This window comes from Schistocerca nitens, chromosome 2, assembly GCF_023898315.1.
Source record: "Schistocerca nitens isolate TAMUIC-IGC-003100 chromosome 2, iqSchNite1.1, whole genome shotgun sequence".
NCBI classification, from domain to species: Eukaryota; Metazoa; Arthropoda; class Insecta; order Orthoptera; family Acrididae; genus Schistocerca; species Schistocerca nitens.
The window spans coordinates 24,194,385-24,206,425 of record NC_064615.1 but is presented as its reverse complement, the minus strand read 5'-3'; the positions used below and the strand labels follow the sequence as shown (position 1 = coordinate 24,206,425).

The window sequence follows — 12,041 nt, the reverse complement described above, 5'->3', positions numbered from 1 at the left end:
TGGATGTGTGTGTTTGTCCTTATGATAAGCTTAGGGACTGATGACCTTAGCAGTGAAGTCCCATAAGATTTCGCACACATTTGAACATTTTTGTGTTCATTCCCACCCTGCAACATTTGCATGCAATGAGGAAGGCTGGAAAATCGGGCGTATGGGTACCACATGCTTTAAGTCAAAATCACAAAAATCAGCAGGTGGCCATATGTGCATCTCTGCTTGCTCGTCATCAACTGGCTAGTTCAAAAAATGGTTCAAATGGCTCTGAGCACTAAGGGACTTAACTTCTAAGGTCATCAGTCCCCTAGAACTTAGAACTACTTAAACCTAACCTAAGGACATCACACACATTCATGCCCGAGACAGGATACGAACCTGCGACCGTTGCGGTCGCGCGGTTCCAGACTGTAGCGCCTAGAACCGCTCGGCCACCCCGGCCGGCAACTGGCTAGTGAGCGGCACCGACCGTTCCTAGTCTGTATAATTACTGGTGAAGAGCAATGCTGTTTTCATGCTAACATAAGGAAAAGAAAGGAATGGTTGAGCCCAGACAAAGCAGCAACTCCCCGTACAACGACCTGAGCACGTGGGACAATGAAGGTGCGGTGTGCGTCGAACTGCTTCCCCGAGGTTTAACCGTCGCCGCTGGCATTTATTCTCATCAACTGAGATATCTTGCAGACGCAGTCCAAGAACACGGACCAAAAAGATTGAAGTGATGCTACTCCACGACTGGACTGATGACCTCCGCAGTTAAGTCCCATAGTGCTAAGAGCCATTTGAACTATTTGAACCACTATAACAACATGTATCGTTTTGCTAGACTGGGTTGAGAAGTCATTCCGCACCCACCTTATTCAAATGGTCTAGCGCCCTCAGGTTTTCACCTTTGCGCCGACTATCGAACAACCTTCAAGGAAATTCCTTTCTGGCTGAAAGTACCCTCCAAACATGGGTCGCCTCAAGACCATGTGATTGCTACAGTCGCGGATTCGAAAAGTTACCACAGCATTGGCAGACTGTTGTAAACAGTGAAGGAGATTATGTTATTGACGACTAAAGTCTCTATTATTAGTATCTGATGCACCAACATAGCTCGTGAGAATCACCTATAGCTGCCAACTGCCGCTGGAGAGCGCTGCCGATGCATACACTCAAGTCGCGGTACACACAAAGTGTTTACAAACTGGACCGTTCCCGAGCGTCCAGTATCATGCTGGAGAGAGCATCTGTACCTTGCACGCTCAGTGGCGTGTCCTGTTCCCTGGTAGCTTAAGGGTAAATGTAAACATAATGGCAGAGGAACAATCATAAAGTTGTTGTAGGTCGTGAAAGAGCAAATGAGGAAAGATAAGTCCTCACCATATATCCCAGTAAGGCTTGGGATGATAAACAAGAGAAGAAACGGAAAGCCAGAGAGAAAGGAAATAATTTTGACAGTTGTCTGGTTTATACTGCTGGTAACGGCTGTGTACCCACAAGAAAATATAAAGTAGACGTGGCAAGATAATGGGGGAAAGAAGGCAGTAAAGTGGCGGCGGGGTGTTATTTGGGGTGCGTTGACTGTCTGTGTTTACCCTGGATGATGGATCGGGGCGGCTGGCCGCGATAAGGTTCGGTGCGTGGGCGACGTGTGGGCGGCGGTGCCTGCGGCTGGCGGTGCTGGGGTCGTAATTGGGCGGCGAAGCGTGGCCGGCGGCTGAAATATAGACGGGCGCACCCCTATTGGCTGCCGGCGAACCCGACCCCGAAAAAACCTGATAAGGGAATTAGCGGATAATACGTGACTGATAGCTTTCCGCGCCGCCAGCGGCAGGTAGCGTGGCCAGAGAGGCTTTCTCCACGCCGGCGTGGCACGCACGAGGAAACGCCATCAAGCACGTTGCTCATACGTAGCTGCATTTTTAATGTGCGTACATACGTACATAAATAACGACTAAGAGTTAATTTTATTCTCTCATTAAAAGAAGACGTTTACGGCAGGTGTTTACGTCTCTTATTCTTCTGTCCCCTGCTTGAGATATTTTCGTAGATGAAACGCGGTAACTGCGTAGAAACTTCAAGGCGCTCTGGATATTATGACCTTTTCTTTATCCATATTTTGCAGCTTCAAACGTGACTATTCAATACACTGGAGGTATGAATTAAAACACGCCTTCAGTCATCAGGTGTAATCTGTCTTGGGGGGGGGGGGGGGGGAGAGTAAAACGTCAAACGGGACGACTTGGAGCAGGAGAGACACCACAGGAATTTTTAATCTCAACTGTCTATACTTTTAAAAATAAATTCATAAACGTTTGTCAGAATTACCAGAAAGGATTCAGGAGTTTACACTTATAGTGGTGGAAGTTCAAAAATATAAGAAAATAATTTACTTTTTTACATTCGTATTTCACCTTTTTTTTCACTTACCATTGGCTGCATTTGTTGCTATAGGTACACTTTTCTTCATACGTAAGCGAGATTCTTTGATGAATTTTGCACAGCATACAAACCATACTTACAGGTGTATGAAACTCTATAACTTTCAAAATCTATTAAAAACTGTGGTAAAAATTGCGATAATTAACTATAAAATTTGATTTTTTTTCTAAACATGAAGTTTAAAATGTAACAGCACATTCATTTTTTTCATAAATTAAATAATTTCTAGAGTTTCATACACCTGTAAGTATGGTTTGTATTCTGTGCAAAATTCATCGAAGAATCTCTCTTAAATTATGAAGAAACGTGTACCTATAGCAACAAACGCAACCAACAGAGGTGAAAAAAATGATGAACTTTCACATGTAAAAAAAAAATTATTTTGTTATTTTTTTGAACTTCCACTGCTATGGTTGTGAATCCTGAATCCTTCCTGGTCATGCTGACAAAGTTGTATGAATTTATTCGTAAAAGTATGTTGTTGTTGTTGTTGTGGTCTTCAGTCCTGAGACTGGTTTGATGCAGCTCTCCATGCTACTCTATCCTACGCAAGCTTCTTCATCTCCCAGTACCTACTGCAACCTACATCCTTCTGAATATGCTTGGTGTATTCATCTCTTGGTCTCCCTCTACGATTTTTACCCTCCACGCTGCCCTTCAATACTAAATTGGTGATCCCTTGATGCCTCAGAACATGTCCTACCAACCGATCCCTTCTTCTAGTCAAGTTGTGCCACAAACTTCTCTTCTCTCTTTTCCTATTCAACACTTCCTCATTAGTTATGTGATCTACCCATCTAATCTTCAGCATTCTTCTGTAGCACCACATTTCGAAAGCTTCTATTCTTTTCTTGTCCGTAAAAGTATACACAGTGGAAATTAAAATGTCCTGTGGTGTCTCTCCTGCTCCAAGACTGCCCGTTTGACGTCCTACCCCCCTTAATACACGTTTTATTTCCTCTCTTGAATGAGGTGAAATGCATATTCCTGTCACGAAAAGGTTTAATGTTAGGTTATGAATTTCGTAAGTCGAACACGAAAAATATGTGCGAAACTGTGGAAAAGATAAACTGTGGCCACTTACCACATAATCCAAGAAAATCTTTTTTAACGTTTTATCGCGAGCAAACATTCGTTTCTCCGTTGTTTTCATACACGTCACTTCATTCAAGAGCCACATTTGCTCACTTCACAGACGTTTCCGTACATGGTGTTGTCAAAGATGAATTTATTCGTAGTGCTAAAGATATAACTATGGAACAATTGACTTTAAAATAGGTCTTTAAAACTGCTGAAATAACTAAGGCCTGCGAAATCTATTTGTTCATTTAAAATAGATTCTGGTTTTTAATAAAACACGAAAAGTTGTGACTGAAGGCGTTTTTCAATTCATACCTCCAGTATTATGACATGTTTTTACAGGGCATCATCATTCGCCACGTGAAACGAGAATGCCTATGATTGTCCCTGACAAAATCATTATCACAGATAGCATAGTGTAATGCATTTTGTAAAATTCTGAGGGATAATATCATTATTGATTACCAGTACTAGTTCCTTTCGTTCCTGATTTGTGGGCATAGTCTGACTCTGTGTTTCATTTAATCTAACTTGCTCTTTCTTACTATCAAAATTATAATGGCGTTAAAAATTTAAACACATCGGTTCGATGGTCCACGACAATCCCAAAGCGTTCAACGTCACCAGTACGGTTTCCGCATGGAATCGAGCCTGATTCGACAGTAACACTTATTTAATAGCTCGTTATGGGCTGCTTTCGGCTTTCTAGGCCGTCCTCAGATACCTTAATACTAAACTGACAGTGAATACAACACCAGCGAGAGTTCACACCTGTACAAAGATTCATACATATTTGAGCGGTGACCCCTTTCTTTCCCCATTCTCTGTTTCGTGTAAGGGTATGCACCAGCAACGTCATGACGAGTCTGTCTGACATGTCTGACATAACGCCACCACTCAAATATAAGCATTTTTATAATGTGTGCGACGACTCCTTGACGGTTGTTCCAAAGTCTTACGGGAATTAATAATTAGTGAGTAGGGGATTAATGAACGATGGACGCTGCGTTGTAGCGTGCGATAAGTCGGACATTTGAGTCAGTTAGGGACCGTGTCCAGATGGCCGAAGCGGCTGAGGCAACCGCTCATGAGAAGCGGTAAATCCGGGTTGACGTCCCAGTCCAGCATAGATTTTCAACTTTCGCCCGTGCATCTGTACGTCACGAATTCCCAATAATCCCTTTTCCTTTCCTTCCCCATTCCGTTTTATAACTACGCATCGATACAAAAACACAAGCATAATGAAATCCACAAGAAACGTTCTGAACAAATAAATCTTATATTGCTGTATATTAAAAGATAAAAATTATAGGAATGTATGGGTTAGAAACGTTCTACAAGTGCGTTGTGGCGCAGACTGCTATGTTATTAGAAAAAAAACGGCGAATGTGATGAACAGGCCGAAAAAAAGAGGAGGAGTGGGGGCAGCAGGGGGGGAGGAAGAGCGTACGGTATGTGGTGTGGAACAGTTATAAAAAGCATGTCACCTAACCGTGAGAAAAAATTAACTCACTGTGCTTCTTTAGTGTCGGTTCCTCTATGGAAAATATCACGTGGAATCTTTCTTTTTCAGTCTTAAAATTCTTTCATGTTCAGTTTAGTAGTTATAGCCCTACCTCACCTGCATATAATTTGCCACATAGATTGCAGAAAGTCCTGTATATTCCACTCTCTTATGAAAGTTGAATGTCATCTTTATTACTGAACAGAATAAAAAATTAACGCCAATCAAAGAACCCCGACTTTAATGAGAAGGTTGTTATTGCTCACTATTGTTTGAAACACAATGCTAATGACACCTACTTATCTTGCTTACCGTATAGATAGATCTATATACTCATGAGCAAATGAACTGTTACACTGTCCACGTCGTATAATGAACATAAACGGATGAGGTAACTGTACAGACGCACGTCTAAATTAAGCTGACAGTGCATATCAAAATATTCTTTAGAGTAATGAAGGCAAGTGTATCCAATCTAACTAATTTTGCCGATGTATATGAGATAATGAATTTTTCAGGCATTTGGTGATAAGTCTCACTGAAGAAGCTGAAGCCTTATCAAATAAGATATACGTGATTTTTTTTTTTCTTTTTGGTTGTACACTTGTCAATAGTAGTTTACACTTCCTTCGACTTTAACGAATTTTCTGTTCTTAACTGGTTGTACTCGCATTTTTGTTTGCGTTACAGATCTCAAACTGACGTCATTAATTTATTTCTTTTGATGTGATAAGACTACCGACAATATATTGCTTAAGTACTGCATGCAGAACATGCAAAGCCCACATCACATACATTTTCTGTGATAGTATCCAAACCATTATATAAAGTACTAACGAAAACGTTTCAAATACAATTTCTAACACATTACGCTATATGTTGTAACGGCTGTTTGATGGAAAATGATGATGAAAGCCACAATTAAATCGAGTCTGACAGAATGTTGTTGTAACGTACTGTAGTTTAGCTCTGTTTTAGTGCATAAATAATGAGAAATATAGATTATGATCACTTTTTCACGTCACATCACTACTCATTTCTCGGCGCACCATTTAACTCTGAAGGGAAATACACATAGAAAGAGAGAAGTGATCTTCTGGATAGACACAGACATTGATGTTTTTTTCGTTTTTATTTTTTAAAAAAGAAAGAAGGTCCTTCACTAGTGACATGATTTATGCTGCAACTCAACCGGAATTTCAACGCATTCAGTTTCTGCAGAAAGGTGAAGGCTGAAGCCAGATGTTTACGTAGAGGAACAGTGAAAGGCCAATATCGTAATTATGTTTTCCAAAGTCGATACTTAAACCGACATTTGTCCACAGCCATTAAAATCCTGCAGAAAGATAGTAGAATGAAATCTTGCAGAATAATTGCAGCTCGGAATTAAAAAGACTTCTCAGCCACTGTGTGAATCTGAATGACTATGGAGTGACGTGCAACTAATGTGAAAAAGTAAGAAAGAACGTGGAACGTCGCACTTGTAAAGTTTCGTGTGAACGATCCCAGATATATCTCTTCGTTACTAGCAAATTGCATGACTACGTTATGTGAGGAGTCGAACCCAAATGTCAATAAGATATCTTACTTAAAAATAATATTCTTTACACCAGCATAAATTGAATTTTCTCATTTTGAGAGTACTGAAGGAGCAATCTGTTTTACTTGCTGAAAAACATTCAACACCCTAGATCGCATAACATATTTCTTTAAATAAGACAACCAGTTACGACAGACTATGCTGTCACCTTGAGGTCTTAAAAATCTTTTTGTTACGAAACATCTTCATTTTACGTTGAACAACACGCCGAACTGTCAAGTGGATAAACACCTTGGCGTGACGTTCAACGTAAAATAAACACGTTCCACAATAAAAAAAGTTTTTAAGACCTGAAGATGGCGGCAAAGTCTGTCGGAACCGGTCGTCTTAAATAAAGAAATATTTTATGCAATCTAGGTTGTTGGATGTTTTCAAGAACCAGCATAATACTTAAATATTTAACTATGCCACATTAAATAACAATATTTTCTATTTCTGCAAGAAAATATGTCATTCTGAATCTTCATTCCGTGAAGCAACTTGAAGCCCTTCCACCTTAAAGAACAATATCCCACTACAATCTCATTGCTCTTTCCTCTACTCACACCTCGATCGTTCCTTTTCAAAGAGGTTGTATCAACATACAAGGTTTCCAAAAAAAGACTACAAGTTTCAAAGAACAAAACATGTTACTGGACTCGCCTTCACAACGGGTATTACTAAGTATCCACGGCTGTACGACTTGTTTGTAAAAAATAGTGACATACATTAACCTTGAAACTTCCTGGCAAATTAAAACTGAGTGCCGGACCGAGACTCGAACTCGGGACCTTTGCCTTTCGCGGGCAAGTGCTCTAGGAAGGTAGGAGACGAGGTACAGCGGAATTACAGCTGTGAGGAAGGGGTGTGAGTCGTGCTCGGGTAGCTCAGTCGGTAGAGCACTTGCCCGCGAAAGGCAAAGGTCCGGAGTTCGAGTCTCGGTCCGGCACACAGTTTTAAGTTGCCAGGAAGTTTCATATCAGCGCACACTCCGCTGTAGAGTGAAAATTTCATTCTAGATGCATTAACCTTCGTCGTAAATCAGTGTACCTATTAGTGAAAGCCGTTTCAAAATACCTTTCCTAACACCATACTTACTGTCACATAAAAGATCTGCGATTTTATTTTCTACTCTGTGTGTTATTCTGTTCAGCAGCTTGCATGTCTGAAATGTAAAGCTGATTGTGCTATAGCTGTCACAGTTCTGTGCTCCTTCAGCTTTCAGAATGGTTAGAAAGCAGCCCCTGAGGTTTACATCAGATAACCGGTGCACGGATCACGCCGCTTGGTTCCTGCCACTGCTCCTGCCCTCCATCAGACTAGGCATCCACGTGGGACATTGTTTTCCGGTAGCACTGGGATCTGCCTCTGAGTCTTGCCACCTGCTGCGAAAGTCCGCCGGCGCTCGTTTTTTGGGGCCATTTCCGCTGACCTGGCGCTGACTCAGTCGGACTCGTTTCTGCAGCCGGGCCTCTTCCCTCCTCTCTTCCAGTCAGCATCGCCGGGTAGTTTATCACGAATGCCGACGTCGTTTGTTACCGCGGAAGGGTTCAGAATGTTTCCTGCTAGCCGGCAAGTCGCAGGCAGCATCATTACAAAAATGAATTATTTCAAATGAGAATTCAAAGGTGACGTATATAATTACTGGATCTTATTTTTATTAGTGGCGTTCTTCTTCCTCTTCTACCTCTAATTCTACTTCTTTTGGATAGCTAACCGTACAGTGAGTGAGGATGACCTACTCTTCGTACCGTTCTCCTTCAGTCTTATCGTATGTGCTTCCTGAATGTTTGCAGCGAAAAATTCTCTTTTTTCGATCTGCATCTCCTACACTCATAGAATTAGTGTTTTTCTACCGTTCAGTTTCTTCCCCTTAAGTGCACCGAGCATGAATTTAGAAACTTCAATCTTGCAACACCCAGAACACACTTTCCTTACACGGCATCCTCCAGGTCACGGAATAAGGCCCTAGTATGGATACAGCATCACTTTTTCGCATCAGAAAAGTACATGGACCAACACCTATTAACGAAAGTACGATAATAAGGAGTATCAAACGAAACTTGTCCCTGTATTTAGCATTTCTTGGTACGGAGGAGGCACCATGATGATACCTTGGATGGGTAGTCATGGAAATATGTAATATTAATTTGAAGGGTGAAACTTCCTGGCAGATTAAAACTGTGCACCGGACCGTCCTTCACAGTGATCACTTTACATGCGGCACAGTTCACGCCCTATACATGCCCTTGCCAGATCTGGTAACAACATTAAAATGATAAACACCGATACACTACGATAGTCGTTGTACCTGTCACAGAGAATTGCTACTCCAATCGTTTACATTACCGCCGATGTACAAAGTAAGACTGTCAACCCGCCAGGCCTTCTGGGTGCTCCACTCTTCTTTATCAAGAAGTGTATTTGCATATAACGTTTTGTGTAACTGAAATAGAATGATCACGTAGGCTCGATCGTAGGTAAAGCAGGGAGCAGGTTCATTTTTGGGATGCAGGTGCAATACATACAAAGTCGATTGCTTACTCGTGCTAGTCATCGTATAATATTGGCCAAATGTGTGACACAGTGACAGAGTAACAGGCGATTCTGAATGCATACAAAAGTGACAGCACGAATAATCACAGGTTAGCATTTTTTTTTCACTGAAGAAGCATCAAGGTAATGCTGACGTACTACAATGGCAGATGCCTGAAGCTAAGCGACAATTATTCTGCAAGAATGAACTTAAAGATCTTAAGAACCATTGTTGTGTAGGTCCATAAGGGACCGCGAAGACGAGATTAGACTGGTTATAGTCTCTGCACAGCTGTATTTCAAGTGGCATTCTTCCAGTGTACCTAACCTAGGTGGGGTGAGAAGAAACCATAATTTCTTTCACAATAGGAAGTACCCTCTGTCATGCATTTCAGATTGGTTTTGTGGGACATGGAGGAAGATGTAGCCTAGATCTGCATCTACCCTTATTATATCTGCTCTTTTTCAAGTTTTAGGGAGCTGTGGCCCATAATTTCAGACGTTTACATGTAATTGAAATACTTGTTATCTAGAAATCAGACTATATAACAACGTAGGGAAGGAAAGAAATGATTTTTTTTTAATTTCCCTATATGATTTCTACCAGGCACTTAAATGTGATTTGCAGAGTATCCATGTAGATGTAGAGGTAGATGATTTCTTGCTAGTTTACAACTTTTACATGGATGAAGATTCATCTTATATATGTGCTAAGCTGCATCGTTCTCATGACGCTGGAAATGACACATTTCATACATAGTTATCTCATTGACAACAATTTTTTTTTTCGATCTAGATCGTGACTCAAGAGGGAAATTTTGAAACTAGTAAGGTACAAAATTTGATAGGAAGGGCATCCATACCTGAGTTTCGTAGTAAAATCAGATAATTATCCACTTCAGCTGTGAATAGTTGATGGTCTATGGTAAAGCACATGTAGTGTAGACTGCATGTGTTTCTCATCGACATGGACGAAAGCTTGGTTATCAGCGCAGGTTAGAGTCCCTGGACTGTGTAATGAGACAACATCCTTGTGCATCGAATTTCTGTTATTCAAAATAAATCTACACTCTTTATATGTTATTCCTTTATTTGGCATGGGATTAAAGTTTTAAATAAAAATTATTTGAGTGTTTTTTTATTGTTTAGAATACATCAGAATTTGTAGTGTTATTGAAATAGCTATTGGAAATCACCATTGTGAACTGAAAAATACCAACCTATTACTGTATAGCTAGTATACTGTCTACCAACAAAGCTGTATGCAACTGCAAGAGTACAGAGGTATAGCTAGGAAGCATGTCAATGCTTCTTGTACGCATTGGAGTTCGTCAGAAAAACAGAAGGACTATAGAATCCACTCAGCACTGAAGGGCGCTTCTGCAACTTAATATGCACGAGACTTGTCATATGTGCCACACCTTCGCAGCAGACTTCCTATAAACCATACGCCACAGATTGGCAGCAGCTATATTCGCTTCTCATTCGGTTGGAACTCAGTATATCATACTGTGCTTTTCACTGAGTTTACTCGTAAACATTTCGAAACAGTAAACCTACTAGTCTCACTGTACATGGAATACTACTGAATTGTCGATCACGGGTCCAATCAGTGACTGTATAGCTGTGCTACTGTCGTACCGCAACGATTCTATTACTGAGCTGTTATTATTTTTGTGTGTCGAAGATACATCTGCAGTCACAAATATAAAAGTACTTAATGTCTGCTATGCGCAAAATTTAAATTCTATAGCAAATTCATTACAATACTACAAGTTATTTACTTGCGTTTGGCACTCTTATTACTTTAATTCTCCTTAATTCATAATCTTATCCCGCAGTATCTCAAGGATGAACAACGTTAATGTTTCCAGATCTCGGAAAACGGCGTGCTGCATGTCAGATGAACTCTTGTCAGCACCTTTGAGTTATCTCCTTAAATCTTGCGATTTCTTTACTTCTCCGTAAATTATTAATAGCGGCGGTAATGAAATACTGCCTGCTTCCTAAGTTTTCGGACACTCAGCTCAAAATATTGCTGCGCAGTTGCCTCGTCTTACATAAAATATGCAGCTACTCACCATGGAGAGCTTTTAGATAAGCCTTCCCCGCCGTTATCAGTTGCCGAGCACCAGGATTGAATTTGTCGAGAATATTCTGAAACAGAAAGGAAGAGGTTAGTATCAAACGCTGCACATAAATTAGTGAGACAGATGCTTTATTTTATTAGTATATAAGCGCTACATAATTACTGAACAGATTACCAAATAATAACTTTAAAAATTTTTGGCTGAAAGACATGCCCGTACCTACAACATAACAGATTATCTTCCATTTCTTTTCTTTTTTGAAATAGGAATGGAACTGATACGCAGTCACAACAGAATAGAGCCCGACGTAGAGGATCACAACTTTAAATTATACAGTTATTCTGGCAATTACGGGAGGGATATTTCCGAAAACTACATCAAAATTCTGTATGGAGAATAAATCATCATTGTAGTACTAAAGGCAAACGTGTGATTGTCAGTGCGATTTGTTGTAAGGTGCCATTAAAATCAGCTCACAATATATATGGTCATATACTCTACGAGAACGTATTCATGCAGTTCAAGCAGGCTCAACCATACTATCTAAGCGTACAGCAACACCCGGGTCGTCAACACATTTCCAGAAATCACTGAAAGTTAAGTGTCTCATTTATACGCGAGTTATTTACAGCCAATTCTGTTTCGCATCTTAACCTGCATAGTTTACTGTCTTCCCAATGCCTCTGTTGCAGATTCCTGGGGTCCATAGCTTCCTTCACGGCTGTCATTCATCTTCTAAGTGGTCGACCTCGTTTTCTTTTTCCCTCTGGAATTCACTTCGATACATTCTTCGGACATCTACTATAAGCCATTTATTCTAAAAGCCATACCA

General features: G+C 40.6%; 1 protein-coding gene across 1 annotated transcript in view; it reads right to left on the bottom strand.

Moving 5' to 3' along the window:
* Positions 1-12,041, bottom strand: part of LOC126234227 (brain-specific angiogenesis inhibitor 1-associated protein 2-like) — a 597,394-nt gene that overhangs the window by 234,916 nt on the left and 350,437 nt on the right. Inside the window, exon 2 of the mRNA XM_049942916.1 lies at positions 11,201-11,276. Coding sequence (XP_049798873.1) covers positions 11,201-11,276 — 76 coding nt within the window. The remainder of the gene's footprint in view (positions 1-11,200; positions 11,277-12,041) is intronic.